General features: G+C 39.8%; 9 protein-coding genes across 12 annotated transcripts; 7 read left to right on the top strand and 2 right to left on the bottom strand.

Moving 5' to 3' along the window:
- The first annotated feature begins 14 nt into the window (after window positions 1-14).
- On the top strand, window positions 15-2,378 carry LOC137582231 (mast cell protease 3). 2 transcript variants are annotated; one of them, XR_011033264.1, is made up of 7 exons: window positions 15-358; window positions 783-940; window positions 997-1,145; window positions 1,220-1,458; window positions 1,516-1,673; window positions 1,733-1,977; window positions 2,040-2,378. XR_011033264.1 is itself a non-coding variant. In XM_068296693.1 (6 exons), the coding sequence occupies exons 1-6, from the start codon at window positions 46-48 to the stop codon at window positions 1,898-1,900; spliced, it is 1,185 nt and encodes a 394-aa protein (XP_068152794.1). In that variant the 5' UTR covers window positions 15-45; the 3' UTR covers window positions 1,901-2,378. The 2 variants fall into 2 exon arrangements, 1 of the variants encoding a protein (XP_068152794.1); XM_068296693.1 differs by having other exon boundaries at window positions 1,733-2,378.
- Window positions 2,179-3,525, top strand: Gr98a (Gustatory receptor 98a). Its single transcript, XM_068296694.1, has 3 exons — window positions 2,179-3,010; window positions 3,068-3,306; window positions 3,373-3,525. Exons 1-3 carry the CDS (start codon window positions 2,179-2,181, stop codon window positions 3,478-3,480), a joined length of 1,179 nt encoding a protein of 392 aa, XP_068152795.1. The 3' UTR covers window positions 3,481-3,525.
- Window positions 3,526-3,534: 9 nt separating this feature from the next.
- snk (snake) lies at window positions 3,535-5,219 on the bottom strand. Of its 3 annotated transcripts, none has more exons than XM_068296691.1 (4): window positions 5,107-5,219; window positions 4,680-4,992; window positions 4,381-4,627; window positions 3,535-4,319 (listed from the first exon to the last, which is right to left on the bottom strand). In XM_068296691.1, exons 2-4 carry the CDS (start codon window positions 4,906-4,908, stop codon window positions 3,734-3,736), a joined length of 1,062 nt encoding a protein of 353 aa, XP_068152792.1. In that variant the 5' UTR covers window positions 4,909-4,992; window positions 5,107-5,219; the 3' UTR covers window positions 3,535-3,733. The 3 variants fall into 3 exon arrangements, with proteins under 3 accessions (XP_068152792.1, XP_068152791.1, XP_068152793.1); XM_068296690.1 differs by having other exon boundaries at window positions 4,680-5,045; window positions 5,107-5,214; XM_068296692.1 differs by having other exon boundaries at window positions 4,166-4,319; window positions 4,385-4,627; window positions 4,680-5,045; window positions 5,107-5,214.
- Window positions 5,220-6,392: 1,173 nt separating this feature from the next.
- On the top strand, window positions 6,393-8,438 carry LOC137582464 (serine protease snake). Its single transcript, XM_068297015.1, has 6 exons — window positions 6,393-6,773; window positions 6,840-7,176; window positions 7,362-7,471; window positions 7,534-7,951; window positions 8,005-8,134; window positions 8,193-8,438. The coding sequence occupies exons 1-6, from the start codon at window positions 6,439-6,441 to the stop codon at window positions 8,279-8,281; spliced, it is 1,419 nt and encodes a 472-aa protein (XP_068153116.1). The 5' UTR covers window positions 6,393-6,438; the 3' UTR covers window positions 8,282-8,438.
- A 5-nt stretch (window positions 8,439-8,443) lies between these two features.
- On the top strand, window positions 8,444-8,936 carry LOC137582466 (small lysine-rich protein 1). The gene is made up of 2 exons (XM_068297018.1): window positions 8,444-8,663; window positions 8,723-8,936. Exons 1-2 carry the CDS (start codon window positions 8,463-8,465, stop codon window positions 8,789-8,791), a joined length of 270 nt encoding a protein of 89 aa, XP_068153119.1. The 5' UTR covers window positions 8,444-8,462; the 3' UTR covers window positions 8,792-8,936.
- A 121-nt stretch (window positions 8,937-9,057) lies between these two features.
- On the top strand, window positions 9,058-11,345 carry Hsc70-2 (Heat shock protein 70 cognate 2). The gene is made up of 2 exons (XM_068297014.1): window positions 9,058-9,423; window positions 9,477-11,345. Exons 1-2 carry the CDS (start codon window positions 9,250-9,252, stop codon window positions 11,193-11,195), a joined length of 1,893 nt encoding a protein of 630 aa, XP_068153115.1. The 5' UTR covers window positions 9,058-9,249; the 3' UTR covers window positions 11,196-11,345.
- Window positions 11,346-11,818: 473 nt separating this feature from the next.
- LOC137582465 (transmembrane protein 135-like) lies at window positions 11,819-12,827 on the top strand. Its single transcript, XM_068297017.1, has 4 exons — window positions 11,819-11,852; window positions 11,911-12,288; window positions 12,345-12,646; window positions 12,717-12,827. Exons 2-4 carry the CDS (start codon window positions 11,947-11,949, stop codon window positions 12,775-12,777), a joined length of 705 nt encoding a protein of 234 aa, XP_068153118.1. The 5' UTR covers window positions 11,819-11,852; window positions 11,911-11,946; the 3' UTR covers window positions 12,778-12,827.
- A 141-nt stretch (window positions 12,828-12,968) lies between these two features.
- Window positions 12,969-14,607, top strand: LOC137582212 (uncharacterized). Its single transcript, XM_068296669.1, has 5 exons — window positions 12,969-13,130; window positions 13,220-13,474; window positions 13,539-13,874; window positions 13,932-14,257; window positions 14,485-14,607. The coding sequence occupies exons 1-5, from the start codon at window positions 12,969-12,971 to the stop codon at window positions 14,573-14,575; spliced, it is 1,170 nt and encodes a 389-aa protein (XP_068152770.1). The 3' UTR covers window positions 14,576-14,607.
- A 173-nt stretch (window positions 14,608-14,780) lies between these two features.
- On the bottom strand, window positions 14,781-17,050 carry LOC137582399 (methanethiol oxidase). The gene is made up of 7 exons (XM_068296926.1): window positions 16,918-17,050; window positions 16,654-16,823; window positions 16,063-16,532; window positions 15,935-15,997; window positions 15,439-15,868; window positions 15,244-15,369; window positions 14,781-15,180 (listed from the first exon to the last, which is right to left on the bottom strand). Exons 1-7 carry the CDS (start codon window positions 16,928-16,930, stop codon window positions 14,986-14,988), a joined length of 1,467 nt encoding a protein of 488 aa, XP_068153027.1. The 5' UTR covers window positions 16,931-17,050; the 3' UTR covers window positions 14,781-14,985.
- Between the last annotated feature and the right edge of the window lie 272 nt (window positions 17,051-17,322).

The raw sequence follows: 17,322 nt of genomic DNA, 5'->3' as shown, positions 1-17,322 counted from the left end.
GTTGGTTATCAGAATTGAAAGCACAAGCATGTGAAATCGGCAAAAATGCTGAGTAACTTTTTAATTGTCCTTTTATTAGCTGCCTGTGGGTCCTGTAAGAAACATAAGCATGTGCCTCCAGTCCAGCAATCCTCTCCACTTTCGATTGATGCATTTGGAAATTGTTATGCCCACGATCGTCCTTTGATTGGACATTGTGTGCCGTATAGAGATTGCATTAGTGCTGTCCAGGCAAGAGATGACGTAACGGTTCTAGAGTGTCCATCTGACCATGAGTCCAAAAAGAACGATCGTTATGTTTGCTGTCCTCATGGAGGATATATAGTGCCCGAGGCAAAGCAGTCCAAAAGTGAAAGAGGTATGTTTATTATTAGGTGTTTGTCTTGATGTACAGCGTTAATACAAAATATATATATACATATATTCTTGATCAAGAGACAACAATGAGTTCATATAGCTGTCCAAACTTCTTATAGTCTTCTTTTTTTCTTAGACTTACAAAACCTACAGAACTTCAATTTTGAAATCCGATCAAGATCAAGAATCTGTTGGATTAAAGTACTATATCGCACTTAGGAATTGTTAGTCAAAGAATAATGAAATCCTTGGATTTAACAGATATTTAATTTGTGAAGAACGGACTACTTTTTATAGAAACAATTTGTATCCCTGGATTCTAGTATTCCTTTCCTGCGCTTCATGTTCTACCAGTTTTAGTCTAAGAGTTATTTTCGAGGGTTTAGGCCATAAATAATGTAAGTCCAAATGGTTTCTGTGTACAGCCTGCAGGAAAGCTTATGCAAGGGAATCACATAGGCGACGTAGACGTCAGTCAGACAATCAATTAGAGGCAATTGAAGCACCTATAAGAAGAGTCAATTTCAGTGGCACTGAAGTGGTCGGCGGTCGACTTACTCAGCCCGATGAGCATCCCTATATGGTAAGTTAAATGTGCCGCCCCCAGGGGCACTTAATGATTATGTTTATATTTTATAGTGTGCACTTGGCTGGCGCTCCCATAACAAAAGCAAAAGCAAAGGCAAAGGCGACGGCAAGAAGATTGATCGGTATATATTCAATTGTGGCTGTGTGTTAATAGAACGTAAATTTGCTCTAACGGCCGCCCACTGTGCCAGTTTAGGGGGGTAAGCAGGGGGAGGCAATCTACATATATATTCAATTTCAAAACGTGCGCATATTAATGAGCTTTTCGTTTCAGGGAGTCCCCGGAGATTGTGCTAATTGGCGGTGTTGATTTGAACAGTACTGAAACGAGTCAAATCATTCGTATCAAAGAGATAAAAATTCATCCGAATTATGACGAAGAGAGTAACTACAATGACTTGGCCATAATCAAGTTGGATAAGAAATCCCATCAACCAATAGCTTGCCTGTGGGCAAATGATGCTGTGCCAGAGGTTCCATTGACAGCCATGGGTTATGGCCAGACTCGTTTTGGTAAGTCAACACTTGTAGAGCATTTGCGAAAAGTAATTTATGATTTAATTATTTTAGCTGGACCATCATCACATAGGTTACTCCAAGTCCAACTGTATCCACTCAATAATCAACAATGTGCAGGCTTTCTACGTGATTCTGACAAAGTGAAAAATGGCCTAGGACCAGGACAACTATGCGCTGGTGACTACTCTGGGCGCATGGATACATGTCAAGTGTGTTGATTTGACTTTAAAATGGTTTCAGTGGTTTTATAGAAACTTCTTTTTGACAGGGCGACTCGGGTGGCCCTTTGGTGATGTATCAACAGGATGGACAACATCGTTTGCCCTATGTAATTGGTATTACCTCGTTGGGTGGAATATGTGCCAGCGGAACTCCTGGTGTTTACACTCGAATTGCACATTATATTCCATGGATTGAACGAAAGGTTTGGAAATAATGCAAACTAAATTTATTTTGTATGGGATTCCAACTAACTTTCTGTTGATGAAAGGATGAATCCTGAGCAAGGTCTAGGTATGTACTTGGAAGTATTGGAAGCTATAGCCAAACGAAATAGAAATTCAATCCACATCTAGATGGGTCCTCCATTATTTAAAATTCTCCTATCTAATTTGATCTTGATGTTCCATGATATTATTGAAAAACTAATTAGCTAATTAAATTAGCTTCATCCTGGGTAAACTCTAAGGAAATGCAAAGGCTTCATGGCCAGTCATGTGCTACATTTCATGTGAACGAGGTTTCTTTTCGCCGAGGGGCATGCACCTCATCGCACTGTGGATTGGCTTGGAACCACCTAAGCCCCATTTCCATTTTAAAGTGCTCTACAGTCTATTAAATATAGTGTATTTAAGTGTTCTGTTCAAATGGCGCTTTAGTTTCAATTACAATTTGGTATATGATTTTCAACATGATCATTTTTCTCGCTTCATTGATCTGATCAATTTTGTGGCTCTTGATTGCACACATTTTATTGTGGGAATGGAGTTGTTTTGGTGTAATCTTAGTACGGAGATTGACCAGAGACTGGTAGATATATGCCGGGATCTAAAGTCTAAACTGGGATGGCAGGTGAACTACAAAAGGATTCGTCGTTATTCCATTGCTGTCCATGTCTCTTTAGTATTAAGAATCCTTCTCCTCACGGCTATAACAATATATTGCTTTCTGGTGACAACAACCTCGGAGTTATTAGTCTATGCTTTATATTCGGAAATCGTGCTAATGGTGCGATTTAGTCAATTCACTTTTTATACTGTCATGATTTTGGCCATCTATCAAGAACTCTATGATGTCAGCTCAAGTCTTATAAGTGAGTTACGTCGACCAGGCTTTCAAGAATCCTTAGAGAGCTTATCGATTGCCGATAAATTGGGAGTTCTACAGGAACTTCTTCATCAGACATGGCGAAATGTGCGTAATATTGAACGAAATTTTCAACTCAGCTTGACTACCATCCTCTTGAAGTTCTCTGTGGACATTACTGTTTTGCCTTATTGGGTATATTTGAATATACTGGAGCCCCGATACTTGGCCACTCAACGGTGTAAGGATATAATTCCAATACACATAGATCTATATTTTAAATTTGTTTTTCTTAAAGACTGTGTAACAGAAGAGTTTTGTAAGTTAATGGAAATTGTGGTTCCTTGCCTGATTTGCACACGATGTGATCTAGTGCAACGGAAAGTAAGATCACTTTTCCATCAACACATCTCGTTGGAACGTCAAAATGAAGAATTGAAATCCGGACTCCTTAGAACCAATATGCTATTGGGACAAGAGAGATGTCAATTCAGTGCAGGTGGTTTCCTAATTATTAACAATGAAATGCTGGGCAAGGTAAGACAGGGGACAAGTATATCGGAACAGTTCACTTTACTAACTATTTTCATTGTTCTTTCTCAGTTTCTCTTTGGAGTGGTTAGTTACATTGTAATCTGCATACAATTTCGCATTAATTATGTGGCTAACAAAGCCTTGGATACTGACATTAAAAATATAACTCAAATATAATTCTTGATCGATTACAAAATGTAAACGACTTTATGAGATAAAGAATCAGTCAAATTTTAAACTATTTTACACTATTTTTATTATGTTCTATAAATTTAAAAATATGCAAATTTATAATAAAAATGAAAAATAAATTTTAGAAATTATGTTCCAAGTTAAAGTTATGAATGAAAATTACAATATGTTTTAGTTACAATGTAAGTGAATCAGTCAAAGGATAATTTTAGAGTCTACTCACAAATTGTATTCATATCTAGCGATCTTTGAAGGCTATCTTCTCAATCCAATCCAGATAACTATAGATTCTAGTGTACACACCAGGAGCATTGGGGGCAGCACAAAATTTGCCAAACGATGTGATGCCCACGACAAAGGGCACGCAATTATACTCGGGTAATATGGCATGGATTGGGCCACCGGAATCCCCTTGACAGGTGTCTTTGCCACCGGGTATATAACCAGCACAGAATTGGGCATCGATAATGCCACGTGGCAGGCGGCGTTCTCGCCGATAGATTTGCTTACAACGTTGCTGAGATATCACATCCAAATCGACTTGCCTTAGGACATTGGACTTGGCACCCAAAAACTCAGTGCGTCCCCAGCCCGTGGCTAGAACCGTTTTAATTTGCAAGTCCGGCAATTGCCACAAGCAGGCTGGACGCACTAGCTCCGACAGTTGTATACGTTTGGTCAACTTGAGCAGCGCTATGTCATGATAATAGGACGATGACCGATACTTTGGGTGTAGGATGATTATAAGGATTTTAATATCCTGCTGGGCAGAGGTGCTTACATTCAGCTGTTGGACACCTAGACGTACCATGTCAGGAGGTTTGCTATAACGAAACATTGGAAAATTGTTATGAAATCTAATGTTATTCGATGGACAAAACTTACCTACCTGATGTGGCGCAGTGGGCTGCTGTCAGCACATAGAACTCACTCACTAGAGTGCCGCCACATCCCCATTTGATCTCACCATTGTTTTGGGTCCAACCCAAGGCAGTCATGTGTGGAAAGAGGCCACGTTGTGTGGGTGTACCACCAACAATCAAGGGAACACTGGGTACACATTGGTTACCCGAGAAATGGATAAAGTCCGCCAGCTTGAGGCGTCTGGTGGCTGTATTATATTCCTGGCACTCTAGACGAAAAGTGTTATAAAGGACGATAAATTATTGAAATATTTAACCAACTTGTTGCACTAATCCGCTGTTCCAGAATATGCTTGTCGGCCAGGGGGCAACAGATGACGGGTACATTGTTACGATGGGTGCAAATGTCAATGCGAGTCCCGTGCACCCGATATTCCCGTATGACATGCAGACACTGAGTAGCAAATATGCAATATCCACTCCGTCCATCAAAGCTACGCCGACAGAAGGCTCCTTCTTGTAGATGTTCCGCTGCTGGAGAGATACTCATCCTCTCGGTGTCATCATCGTCAAATTTCAAGTAATTCTCGTCCACATCGCCATTACTCTGTGTGCCCTCATCTTCCACGGGGTCCTGTGACCAAAATCGAATTGTCTGATAGTTGATTATCTCAAGTGCATCAAAAGCTGGCGAAATGCAGCACATTAAAAGGGTATATAAGCTGGCCAATTTAATCAAAAAACTCACCCTGCAAGGGTCTCATCAACAGCAAAACTAATTGGAAACCTATCAATTGAAGGTTTATATGGCTTTTTCTTAGCGAATGTTTCATCGTTTTTGTTTACTTACTTTCTATCGACTTTTAACACTGTGGCGAAATTAGTTAGGGTACTCCAGGATATTGATGATTGATCAGCTGTTCCTAAATATTAAAAACTTCATTCATAGAAGTTTCGTATTATGAATATAAAACCCTAAACCATCAACATACATACATAGGCACAGTAGTGGCCACTAGGTTAGCACGTTTTTTATGTTTTTTAAAGTTATTCTGTTTTTCTCGATTGCCAAATAACTTAATGAAGAAATTTGTTCAGTAATTTGTTGGTTAGTGTATTTGGACGATGGCCTGTAAAGCCGATATACAGTGGCTCACAGCTTATTTGATGCAGCATTAAGTTTTCACTTTCGATATCTTTAAAATCGAAACTATAAATTGTATCTACTCGACTAGACTTTTCTATTCAATAGTGATTATTGTAGATAAACATGTGTGCTCTTTAAAGCAGTTGAGGATCTAAGAAACCTAAGAAATCGAAAGCTAATCGAAATTTAGGATTCTTGTATGTAATTCTGAAGATTTTTTGGACTTTTTGGGACTCAGATATATGTGTACTTTGGATTGATAAATAAAACTTATTTTTTAACGTTTCCTTTCTAAATATAAGCAAGAATTTAAATCCTATCCTAGGCTTACCTCTGAATCTTCCAAAGGGTATTTCGTTTAATCTTTTAAAATTCCAAAAGCGCCAAAATTCAAATTGCGAAGATTTGTAAAGCAAAATATATAGATATAGAACTATATTATATAGATTATAGATTGCAAACTTCTTGTTTCTTCAAATTTAGGTAGAAATATAATTATTTGATACACACTGTACAACTCATTCATTACCAATTCGCAATATTTAATTATAACCTGTTTCTGAAGTAAATCTCATTAAATCGAATGTCTTTTTTTAAATCTTATTTCCTTCTTAAGTGTACTAGAACTACGTAGAATAGTTTCCATTAGTAGAAACTATACCAACTATAATTAATCACAATTTGCCATTTCAGAGAACCAATTTATCCTTTCTGAAGGTTCTCCTTTAAATAGATAATACTCTTAATTAGTATACCAAATCTAATCACAAATTAAGAAGTGGACTTAATTTGATGGCCAGCATGATTCTAGAAATCAACAGTAAACCTCTCTGTTTATATATTTATTTAATTTAGCATGAGTATAAGTCTACGTGTGTGTGTTTGTGTCTGTGTGTGTATATGTACGTATTTCAATGTATTTCTTATTAATTAATGCGGGTACCTTATTTAAAATTCCACCAACAAAAAAAAAAAAAAACAAAACAAAACGATTCGAGAGAAATAGCGTCCGCTTTTAACAGTTCAAATCGTTCGGTCAAGCACACAAGACTTAAAAGTAGCATGGAGCTGGAACCCCGGCGGATGGTTAATTTCAAAGCAGCCGTTTTGCTTACTCTAATTTTAATTGGAGTAAGTGTCAGCGGTCAGTATTGGAATAACGATGAGGACAATGGAAATGACTTCCGTTTTCCTAATCAGCAGTCAGAGCAAATTGACTTTCGATTTCCGAATCAGCAACAGCAGCAGCAGCAGCCAGAGCAAAACAGGTGGGGCGTAGGTTATAATCAATGGGATTACAATCAATGGCCAGGTGATTTTAACCCCTATTATAGGCCACCTCCGCCACCTTGTGGAGCACCGCCTCCGGGACCACCTCCGCCCGGGCCGCCTCCCCCTGGTCCGCCTCCAGGGTGCCCTCCACCGCCAAGAGGCCCACCACCAAGAGGGCCCCCGCCAAGAGGGCCGCCGAACAGGAGGCCACCACCGCGGGACAATCGGTTTGCACCGCGTCCGCCGCCGAGAGATCATTATCGTGATTTTGGTTCGATTTACCACAATATGGAGCAGAAAATGGATTCACATGAGTACAACAAATCGGCTGAAACAGAGGATTTGCATGACGATTTCAATGGCAGATCAATTGTGGCTCCAGGGCAATACCCGCATATGGTTAGTAAATCAAAACAAACAAAAACAAAACAAAAAAAATCACACCAAACCGGAATCTAGCGAAACGGCGGCAACTACGACTTGATTAGCATAATCGATACATTGAATTCGTTGTTTGATAACCGTTATTAAGTCTCAGTCTCTCTCTCTCTCTCCCTGTTTCTCTCTTGCTCTTTTGATTACAGGCCGCTTTGGGATTTCACAACGAGAATGGAGAGGTTGATTACAAATGCGGCGGCAGTTTAATAAGTGAAAACTTTGTACTAACAGCAGCTCATTGCTTGACCACCCATGGGTAAGTATGAGGTACTTGGAACCAGTAACCTTTTTTCTAATATCCTTTTACCACCTTTTAAGCACGGCTCCCGATGTCGTCAAAATCGGTGACATCAAGTTGAAAGAGTGGGAAAATGATGTGGCACCACAGCGACGTCGTGTGGCAAGGATCCATTTGCATCCTTTGTACAACGATACATACTATTATCATGATATTGGCCTAATCGAGTTAAATCGTCCAGTGGAATACACTTGGTTTGTAAAACCAGTAAGAATTTGGGTGCGCAACGAAATACCTTATGAGAAGGTACACAGCATGGGCTATGGATCAACAGGATTCGCTCAGGCGCCTACAAATGTCCTGACCGAATTGGATTTGTCAATAGTTCCGCAGGAAAAGTGCAACAATACATTGCCCGCTGACGAGAGTGCTCCACAAGGTATATTAACCAGTCAGATATGTGCCCATGATTATGAGAAGAATCGTGATACCTGCCAGGTGAGTGCAACGACTTTCTCAATGCCTAGTAACTTGGCTAACATTCTCAACAGGGAGATTCTGGTGGACCACTACAGCTTAATTTAGAGCGGAGACGTCGACGTCATCGGAATCGCAGACGTTTCCGTTACTATCTAGTGGGCATAACATCCTACGGCACTTATTGCCGTAGCGAGTATCCAGGTGAGTTGAAGTTCATCCTCTCAATTGAATCCATTTAAGCTATATTCAATTTAAACAGGAGTTTATACGCGAGTTTCCTCCTACATTGACTGGATTTCGTCTATAGTCTGGCCAAATTACTACCAAGAATATTCGAATAGACGTTAATTTAAAAAATGGCTAAGTAATTAGCAAACAGCTCAGGTTTTTGCCATATTGTTAAGTTGTCTGTTAAGATTTTGAAGTTTGAAGTCGGTTGCCCGGCAACGTGGACTTTGCCTCTCTTTATTAAATCAATAAGTTTATATGTTAATATTGAAAACAATTTAAACATTTGATATTCATTTAAATGGTCGGCAAAAGTAAAAAGAAACGGAATAGCAAAGATTCCACATCCAGTAATGCTGGGAGTGGAGAGGGTGAGGAGAAAAAGAAGAAAGAAGGCGGTGGAGGTGGTAAGAAAAAAGGAGGCGTGGGCAAGTCCATTGGCTGTGATATTTTTAACGATGCTGCCATGGAGAATGCCTACTATGTTTGCCATAATGTTCAGGTGAGAAATCGTTTATTAGACCAATATATATATTCTTTGGTATATAATTCCAATTGCAGGACGTATTAAAATCACGTGGATTTGCTTGGCCAGACGGCCAGAAGAAGAAAAAGAAGGGGAAACGTTAAATTAATGAAAATTTGAATCATTTGCCATGCATTTTGGAACCTTTCATGATGCACTCTCCAGAGATTCCAAAAAAGGATATATGACTTTAATAGTGATCAAAACCAAAGCATAGTTCTTTTGCTTTGTTTTACTTCCTCCTAGAGGTGGAAAGGAATAATTCATCGAGCTTGTAACCATAGATAAAGATATCGAAATATTTTAACTAGTTGTCATAGAAAAAAATGTCAAAAGTTGACCTGGCTTCTAGGTGAATGTTATCCCCTTAACTTTATCAGTTGACAAACCCACATACGAATGGGAAGAGCCTCGAGAAATTTTAATAAATTTTAAAAATCGTTGGCAAGAATAAAAGAAACATTTAAACTGTATTAAAAATAACAAACAATTTTCTCTGCGGTCACAAATTTTAGAACAAAACCCGTTGTTAGGTAACAAAATTCGTAATAATTCTGCAAAAATGGGCAAGACTCCAGCCGTGGGCATAGATTTAGGGACCACCTACTCCTGTGTGGGTGTCTGGCAGAATAGTAAAGTTGAGATTATAGCCAATGACCAGGGCAATCGTACAACCCCATCCTATGTGGCCTTCAATGATACAGAGCGTTTGATTGGCGATGCGGCCAAGAATCAGGTAAGTCTAATTCAACTAGTATATGGATTATGGTATGCATCACTATCCGATAGGTGGCCATGAATGCCAAAAACACGGTCTTTGATGCCAAACGTTTGATTGGACGAAAATTCGATGATCCAAAGATCACAGAGGATCTTAAGCACTGGCCGTTCGAGGTTGTAAATGATAATGGCAAACCCAAAATTGAGGTAGAATTTAAGGGCGAACGCAAGCGTTTTGCTCCTGAAGAGATTAGCTCCATGGTGCTGACCAAGATGCGTGAGGTTGCCGAGGTCTACTTGGGGGGCAAGGTGCAGGATGCCGTCATCACAGTGCCGGCCTATTTCAATGATTCACAGCGTCAGGCTACCAAGGATGCTGGCTCGATTGCTGGCTTGAATGTTTTGCGTATCATCAACGAGCCGACAGCTGCTGCTCTGGCTTATGGTTTGGATAAGAACTTGAAGGGCGAACGGAATGTGCTCATCTTTGATCTGGGCGGAGGTACTTTCGATGTATCTATACTCACCATCGACGAGGGCTCTCTGTTCGAGGTCAAATCTACTGCTGGCGACACACATTTGGGTGGCGAGGACTTTGACAACCGTCTGGTTAATCATTTTCTGGAGGAATTTAGACGTAAGCATAAGAAAGATATTAAGGGAAACGCCCGTGCCCTGCGCCGCTTGCGTACAGCGTGTGAGCGAGCTAAGCGTACGCTATCCTCGAGCACTGAAGCCTCTCTAGAGATCGATGCCCTGCACGATGGCATTGATTTTTATTCAAAGATATCTCGGGCTCGTTTCGAGGAGCTAAACATGGATCTATTCCGTTCCACCATGCAGCCTGTGGAACGTGCCCTTCGTGACGCCAAGATGGATAAGAAGGCCATTCACGATGTGGTCCTGGTGGGTGGATCCACGCGAATTCCTAAAATTCAACGCCTGCTGCAGGACTTTTTTGGTGGCAAGCAGCTGAACTTGTCCATCAATCCAGATGAGGCCGTTGCCTACGGAGCAGCCGTCCAAGCGGCCATATTAACGGGCGTTGGCAGCTCACAGATTCAGGATCTATTGCTGGTGGATGTTATACCACTCTCCCTAGGCATAGAGACGGCTGGCGGTGTAATGACCAAGTTGGTGGAGCGTAATGCTCGAATTCCCTGCAAACAGCAGCAAATATTTACCACCTACAGTGACAATCAGAATGCTGTCACCATCCAGGTGTTTGAGGGCGAACGTGTCATGACCAAGGATAACAATACCTTGGGCAACTTTAACCTGGGAGGCATTCCACCAGCGCCGCGTGGTGTTCCCCAAATCTGTGTCACCTTTGACGTAAATGCAGATGGCATTCTGCATGTAAGTGCCAAAGACAATAGCACTGGGAAACTGGAGAAGATCGCCATTACCAATGACAAGGGGCGCCTATCGAAGGCCGAAATTGATCGCATGTTGGCCGCTGCAGAAAAGTTCAAAGAGGAGGATGATTGCCATCGTGAACGAGTCAAGGCACGCAATAGTCTAGAAAGTTATGTGTACGGCTGCAAGCAAGCTGTGGAGGATGCCCCATCCGGGACTATCAACGATTCCGATCGCAAAAAAGTTTCTGATAAATGTGCTTCTGAATCTTCTTGGCTCGATGCCAATACACTGGCCGAAAAGGAGGAGTACGAACATCATCTAAAGGAGAGTCAACGTGTTTGTGGTCCCATTATGTCCAAATTGCATGGCTCAACTGGCGGATCATCTCAGACTAAAAAGGGTCCAATTGTGGAGGAGGTTGACTAGCTCAGCGGTCCTCCTCTCCTTCTTCCTGTTCTTCGTTTGCCCCAGTATTTCTTACAGACAATTTATTCGGCAGAGTTTTTTGTGAACATATTGAATATGTATTTCAAAATAAATTAACAAGTCATTAACTAGGTGGCCGAACAACAAAAACTTTTTCTAAGTTCTACCCATTCAATTGCATTTTGATGGCCGTCTTGAGTACATTGTTTGAGAAACATTTCAGTTCTCTTCGTTGCAATGAGCTGCTGCATCCACATAGCTGTCGGCGGGCGACAGTCGTGAATCTTTGGCATTTCTGTTGGTCCAATGGCAAGTACTATGTGCCCGTGGCACTGCTTCATCTGCTCAAACAGAGTCTACGGGATAGTGGCAATATCGTGAATATACTAAGAGATACCATCTGGTATCATCAACAGTTGACTTTAGGTGGCCTTATCAATGGCTGGGTAATCGCCGCCACAATGTGTGCTTTACGGTAGTTAAGGATCAAGATATTTACTCAAATCAAAAAGAATTCAAGATATGCATTTCAGGCATCTGCTTGGAGAGTTTCAACTATATTCTCTAGTCTGCCTGCCTTCCATTGTGGGTGGCGTCTTTACGACATTTCTGCCAGAACGGGTTAAACATCTCCAGCACACAGGAATTTTCCAATCGGTGAGATTAAGCCATCAATCTGCCAGTTAATGATAATTAGTTAACAATTTTCCTTTAGTTTATAGAGACTATACTTCTACAGAGAAAAGTTCCAATGACTGGAGTATTATCCTCTTCCTTGACACTTCAGACTTTGGTCTTTATGTGCTGCAGTGCCATAATTATGGAGGGCAAACAGAAGGGCTGGCACAAGGGTTTCTGGTTCCTAAGGCCAGAGTCACTTGCTCGAAATCATAATACAGCCAATCCCTGCACCCATGAGGAACCAAATTGTGTTGTTCACATTATGAGAGGAATGCGTAATTATTGCCTTATCGGTTTGGCTTTGGATATGTTCAAGGCCTTGGTTAGCTGCACAAGAAGCGGCCAATGGAATCTAAGTCATTTTAGCATGGAATCTGTATTCTGGCTGGTCTGCTATATTGGCATCTACAGAGTGGGGAACCATTAATTCTTAAGTTTTGTAATCAATTGATATGGTTTCACCTTTAGGTCTCCCACTGTTATCTTATGCGCAATGAGGATAATCGATTAGAGCAAAAACATTTATTAGCTAGCTTCCTGGCTGGTCTTAGCTTCATTTGCTATCCAAAGCGTACGATTTTGAGCTTTGGACTATTGGAAGCCATTCGTTGCCTTTGGGCCAAATTCAAGCCCACTTTCAAATGCGGTTATGGTTGGAGTGATGTGTTATTCCCCATGATTCTGGCCTTTCTCATACACAACTATGTCCTGGATCCTAGTAGTGTTAGTGGCCTGGCAACTGCCATTATAAATAACACAACGGCGAATTAGTAAGTTCTTTGATTTCAAAATAATTTATACTGTAATTGACTGCAATTTCGACGTTTTGTTACTCCTCAGCGCTTTGAACATTAACAAACGTTTGCTTCAACTGCAACTAACTAACGGCCAGCAGACTTAGTACTAGCAACGCATACTAAGTACATCAAATATACATACATATAAATCGTATATATTTGAAAACTTTTTTCTGTTTCCTAATTAACCTTTAACCTGCATCGGACCGACCGAGTAGTGTGTGTGTTTTTTCGAGCCAGTCATGGGGTTTGCAAGTTTTTGAGTTAGTCTAAATCGTTTAGTTAATCCATTGAAATGGCTGTGGCACCCAGTAAGCTTTTGGAGTGGCCCTTGAATCGACTCCATTGTTCCCGTGTCCTACATAGCCGACCATATCAGAGCTGTACTCAGGCTTTGCTCTGGAATATATTTCGCAATCATGTGTCCAGTGCAAAGTATTATTCCCCATTGCTGCTGGTGAGATCACAACGAAAGCTAATCCGAGTCTATTGGTTGGACCAACAGAGAGTAGTTACATTATTTATTCGATACACTTCTACCTGCAGTTTCCTCTGCTGACTAAGCGCCACCAACTCAACAGGAATGTTCTAAGGGACATTATAAGAAATTATGCCCAATCCGCAAGTTTTGCAGCTTGCCTTAATGCTTTCACATTTTACTTTATGTGCATTGCCAGGCGATTAAATGGACGATTCGTTTGCAGTTGGACACCTTTTTTGTCATGTTGGCTATCTTCTCAAATTTGCTGGTGGATGCCACCGCCAGTCTTACTTTATTTTGTCACAGGAATAACCCATGCTGTGAGTTGACATATAAATTATAAATTAGCCTTCAACTAGAGCCATGTTTTATTTGCTTTGACAGGCTCTAGAGAGTATGCTGAGACAATTGAATGTTGGTTTAGTGCATTCCCGACTTGGTCAAACATTCATATTCATGATTTGTTCCCTGGTGGTATTGCATTTTCAACAGATGAGAAAATACTCAGGATTTTGGTTTATCAAACCGTCAGCTTTGCCCAAAGATTATGGCGACTGGTCACTAGGCAAACGTCTCAAGCATAGTGTAAACCAACTACGTACTTATCTGGGTATTGGTTTCGCCTTGGACATGATAAATGCATTGACGCAGAAAGATCTAAAACAACTACGAAAGTTGAGAACAACCGGTTTTCTGGGAACCTACATAGGAATATTTAAGGTAGGTACCATCAATTCTCTCTGTCAATCATTGGAATTAAACATTTGTTTTTTCCAGTTGGTGCAATGTCTGCTAATAGGAAAGGTCTTTGACCTTAGTGCCACAAATCTAGTGGCCGGATTTATAAGCGGCGGCGCCTATATCTTTCTAAACCGTTTGACTTTCATGAGTTTTGCCATTGTAATTGCCATTCAAGTGATTTGGCAGCAATTCTGTGCAGGAACAAGTGGAAAAAGCCAACTATTGGTTCTATTGAAGAGCATGCCTTGGGCTAAATTGCTGATACCCTGTAATTTGGCATATTTAGTTCACGTCTTCTTCTACCATGAAAAATGTCTAAACACATTGGCCAAGAATTTCATAGACTGCACCTGTGATCACAAGTGAGTATTAATATAGATAGTAGATCTTATATACAAACGTTATTTATCCAGTTTATTTGAAAATATCCAAATCCATTTGAAAGCACTTTACACACTTTTTTAATTGCCTATCCTTTGTGTAGACTCTACACTGTAGAGTATGGCCTAAATTTATGTTACTTTCAGTTTAAAATTGAATTTAAATTGCAATGTGATGAATCAATTTTTGTTTTGTTTTATAATTACAGTGGAAAGCGTTTGCTTGATTTGATGCGATCACCGAATGTAAGCACTATAATGTCTACGGTTAACAAATTTCCAATTATGCCATTTCTGTGAAAAATCAAAACCAAATCTTATATACTAAGGCAATTTTAATAAAGACAAATAGATAATGGTACCATTTAAAGCTATCACGAATATGCAAATTATTTTGAATCGTTAAAGCCCATAAACACATTCATATAGATACATAGATATGTATTTATATTATTGAAGATTGCTTGGAGACATCTCCAAATCTTTAAGAAATATAATGTTTAAATCGTCATGAAATATGCAAAGTGGCTTTTATTTTACTCTTCTGAATAATCATCTTTTTGAGCCACTCTATAAAACTTTGTGATGTCTTTTTTTTGCATGTTTAAGAACGTAACTTTTTTGTAAGTCACAAAAAAACAAAATCCAAGATATAAATAACATTTCACATAAGAATAAAAAACAAAATGACTTTTATTTTTAATGGCATCTTAGACATCGTTGGCCAGCCATATATCAGAAGTGCAATCTCCACCAGGATAACGCATTTCATGTGGCAAACTTGGACCATAGGGCTCATTTCCAAAGTCCACGAAAAAGTTTTCATTCAATTTGATGCCACCATTCACAATATCCACATCGATTAGAACAACATGACCGCCCTTTGTTACCATTTCGGGATAAAACTGAATAATACACAGAAGGTTAATAAAAAGTAATTACAAAGTAACGAATTACGATTGACTCACCTGCTTATCCCAGGGGGAATAAAGGGAAGATGAGACATACAAGCGTTTGCCATCAAGAGAGAGTTGCATCATTTGTGGGCCACCTTCCAGGCGGCGACCTTTCACGAAACAAGGTGCTGGTCGTTCCTAAATTATGCACAAAGGAAGGCGCAATCAAATATTAATTGACTAAAAAATGTTTTGCTTGTATCTTACACTCAATTCCTTGTCCTCTTTTACAGTAATATTGGGCAAATCACTGCATATGGCTCCTCCCAAAAACAATTGGCCAGTTAACTTTGGCTTCTCTGGGTCGCTGATATCATATTGTCTAACATCGCCATGTCTCCAGCAGTTGACATATAGAAAACGATCATCCAAGGATATAATAATATCCGATATCATGCCACCCATTATCTCGACCTTTCCATTTCCAGTGTCGACCACTTTCTCGGGAATGTCTATAACCTTTTTCGCTTCAAATTCGTCAGAGTTATTCTTCTTCTTAAAATAGAAAACTTTCGCAAACAAGGCACAGCCTACGAATCCTTCAGCACGTTTGGGATCATGTAGAAAGCGGATCTCCAAAGGTGTTATACCCTCTGTTCCAAGATCTATAGTTTGATATAGAGTTTGCGTAGACCATCTAAAGGAGGATAAAGTTTCTTAATCAGCTTTTGTTTGCATATTTTACACAATTGGATCAATTTACCTATAGAAATTTAGCCTGCAACCGTACTGAGTCATATCATTAAGATCCTCCGTCTTCCAGCCTCTGAAAAAAGTAAAAGGCATATTCAATCATTATCCTTGTAGGACAACAAGCACTTTAGTGCACACCTTCTGAACTTATTAGGTGCTCCCCATTCGGATGCAACCATAACATCAAAGAAAGGCTGATACCAAAAATCATAACCACAAAGGGCCTTTTTGTCGCCTTTAGTCCAGGTACCAATGCAATTGAAATCGGCATCGAAAAGAATAAATTCACCCTTGGCATATCCCTCAGCATCGCCCATAACAGAAATCATTACATTGCCATTGGCCAGACAATGGGTTGTATGTGGAGCCGTAACATTATGGCTCTTTAGTACAGTGCCATCGATTACTTTAATGATTTCGGGCTTCCTCGGATTTGTAGCCACATCGAGTATATAGATAAAGTCAGAATTTAAAGCCGGCAAAACCAAACGATCTCTCTTGGGCACTTTCTTGGCATTCTTGTCAACATAATAACAGCTAGAGCAGGCATTCCATCCGGAATGGTGCAACTCGTCACCCTTGCGATTCGTAAAAGTGCGATGTATTATCTATAAAATGTACATAGTATATATATAAATAATATATGTACATAAATTTAAAGGGAGTGGCTTTCACTCTCTCTTAAAAACAAAGCTCATTATCAATTAACAAAATGAGAATATTATTTACTTGACTGTAGGATGGACTCTCCGGATCCACATCAATTGTCGAAAGATAGTCACCGTGGGGCTCGTCTAAATTGGGTTGAATGGTCACAGTATATAGAAGCTTCTCCCTTGGTCCATTTTTGAAGGCATCTAGGGGCGTTGCATAACCGGGACCCACGCCAACACAACAAGCTGTGGAAACCAAAACAATATTATTATCAACATTTTATTCCAATCACGAATGTTGTTGTTTATAATTTTAATCTTTATTCTTGGAGACACAAACATTTTTCGGACATTGTTAAATGAAGAATGACAGCAAACTAAATACGCTCCCCAGTTGTGTGGAGCTTTTATATTGCTGCTCTCCCTTGTCTTTTCTTTCTCCATTCTCCCAAAACATTGCTCTCAGAGAAATTAAGCGAAGACAACCGGTAGAAATTGATGAACTGGTAAGTCAATAACAAACACGTTGAGCCTGGTCTCTATTAGATAAATAGAATATCGAAAACTAGGCTTCGAAATGTAAATGTTCTTTATCGCTTACTCTGAAAACAAAAATGTTTATTCAGATCAGATTTTCTGATAAGATATAGTCCAGAAAATTCGTCTAATTATAATAATTTCATCAGATTTTGAAAGTCACAATGCTGAGGAGTGAATTTACACAATTTGAATGTATTTGTAAATT

The sequence above is a fragment of the Drosophila tropicalis genome, unplaced genomic scaffold, assembly GCF_018151085.1.
Source record: "Drosophila tropicalis isolate 14030-0801.00 unplaced genomic scaffold, ASM1815108v1 contig_859, whole genome shotgun sequence".
NCBI lineage: Eukaryota > Metazoa > Arthropoda > Insecta > Diptera > Drosophilidae > Drosophila > Drosophila tropicalis.
The sequence above is the reverse complement of the archived record's forward strand: the minus strand, read 5'-3'. Positions and strand labels throughout refer to the sequence as shown.

Coding starts and splice junctions, on each gene's coding strand:
- LOC137582231 (XM_068296693.1), top strand. CDS start 46: ATGCTGAGTAACTTTTTAATTGTCCTTTTATTAGCTGCCTGTGGGTCC. Junction 941..996: donor CCGATGAGCATCCCTATATG/GTAAGTTAAATG, acceptor TATATTTTATAG/TGTGCACTTGGCTGGCGCTC. Junction 1,459..1,515: donor TTATGGCCAGACTCGTTTTG/GTAAGTCAACAC, acceptor TAATTATTTTAG/CTGGACCATCATCACATAGG.
- Gr98a (XM_068296694.1), top strand. CDS start 2,179: ATGTGCTACATTTCATGTGAACGAGGTTTCTTTTCGCCGAGGGGCATG. Junction 3,011..3,067: donor ATACTTGGCCACTCAACGGT/GTAAGGATATAA, acceptor TTTTTCTTAAAG/ACTGTGTAACAGAAGAGTTT. Junction 3,307..3,372: donor ACAATGAAATGCTGGGCAAG/GTAAGACAGGGG, acceptor GTTCTTTCTCAG/TTTCTCTTTGGAGTGGTTAG.
- snk (XM_068296690.1), bottom strand. CDS start 5,191: ATGAAACATTCGCTAAGAAAAAGCCATATAAACCTTCAATTGATAGGT. Junction 5,046..5,106: donor GTTGATGAGACCCTTGCAGG/GTGAGTTTTTTG, acceptor GCATTTCGCCAG/CTTTTGATGCACTTGAGATA. Junction 4,628..4,679: donor ACAGCGGATTAGTGCAACAA/GTTGGTTAAATA, acceptor CTTTTCGTCTAG/AGTGCCAGGAATATAATACA.
- LOC137582464 (XM_068297015.1), top strand. CDS start 6,439: ATGCGGGTACCTTATTTAAAATTCCACCAACAAAAAAAAAAAAAAACA. Junction 7,952..8,004: donor AGAATCGTGATACCTGCCAG/GTGAGTGCAACG, acceptor CATTCTCAACAG/GGAGATTCTGGTGGACCACT. Junction 8,135..8,192: donor TTGCCGTAGCGAGTATCCAG/GTGAGTTGAAGT, acceptor CAATTTAAACAG/GAGTTTATACGCGAGTTTCC.
- LOC137582466 (XM_068297018.1), top strand. CDS start 8,463: ATGGTCGGCAAAAGTAAAAAGAAACGGAATAGCAAAGATTCCACATCC. Junction 8,664..8,722: donor ATGTTTGCCATAATGTTCAG/GTGAGAAATCGT, acceptor TTCCAATTGCAG/GACGTATTAAAATCACGTGG.
- Hsc70-2 (XM_068297014.1), top strand. CDS start 9,250: ATGGGCAAGACTCCAGCCGTGGGCATAGATTTAGGGACCACCTACTCC. Junction 9,424..9,476: donor GCGATGCGGCCAAGAATCAG/GTAAGTCTAATT, acceptor ACTATCCGATAG/GTGGCCATGAATGCCAAAAA.
- LOC137582465 (XM_068297017.1), top strand. CDS start 11,947: ATGACTGGAGTATTATCCTCTTCCTTGACACTTCAGACTTTGGTCTTT. Junction 12,289..12,344: donor GCTATATTGGCATCTACAGA/GTGGGGAACCAT, acceptor TTTCACCTTTAG/GTCTCCCACTGTTATCTTAT. Junction 12,647..12,716: donor AATAACACAACGGCGAATTA/GTAAGTTCTTTG, acceptor GTTACTCCTCAG/CGCTTTGAACATTAACAAAC.
- LOC137582212 (XM_068296669.1), top strand. CDS start 12,969: ATGGCTGTGGCACCCAGTAAGCTTTTGGAGTGGCCCTTGAATCGACTC. Junction 13,131..13,219: donor ATTATTCCCCATTGCTGCTG/GTGAGATCACAA, acceptor TTCTACCTGCAG/TTTCCTCTGCTGACTAAGCG. Junction 13,875..13,931: donor CCTACATAGGAATATTTAAG/GTAGGTACCATC, acceptor TGTTTTTTCCAG/TTGGTGCAATGTCTGCTAAT.
- LOC137582399 (XM_068296926.1), bottom strand. Junction 15,869..15,934: donor TGCAGGCTAAATTTCTATAG/GTAAATTGATCC, acceptor ATCCTCCTTTAG/ATGGTCTACGCAAACTCTAT. Junction 15,181..15,243: donor ATTCCCCCTGGGATAAGCAG/GTGAGTCAATCG, acceptor TGTATTATTCAG/TTTTATCCCGAAATGGTAAC.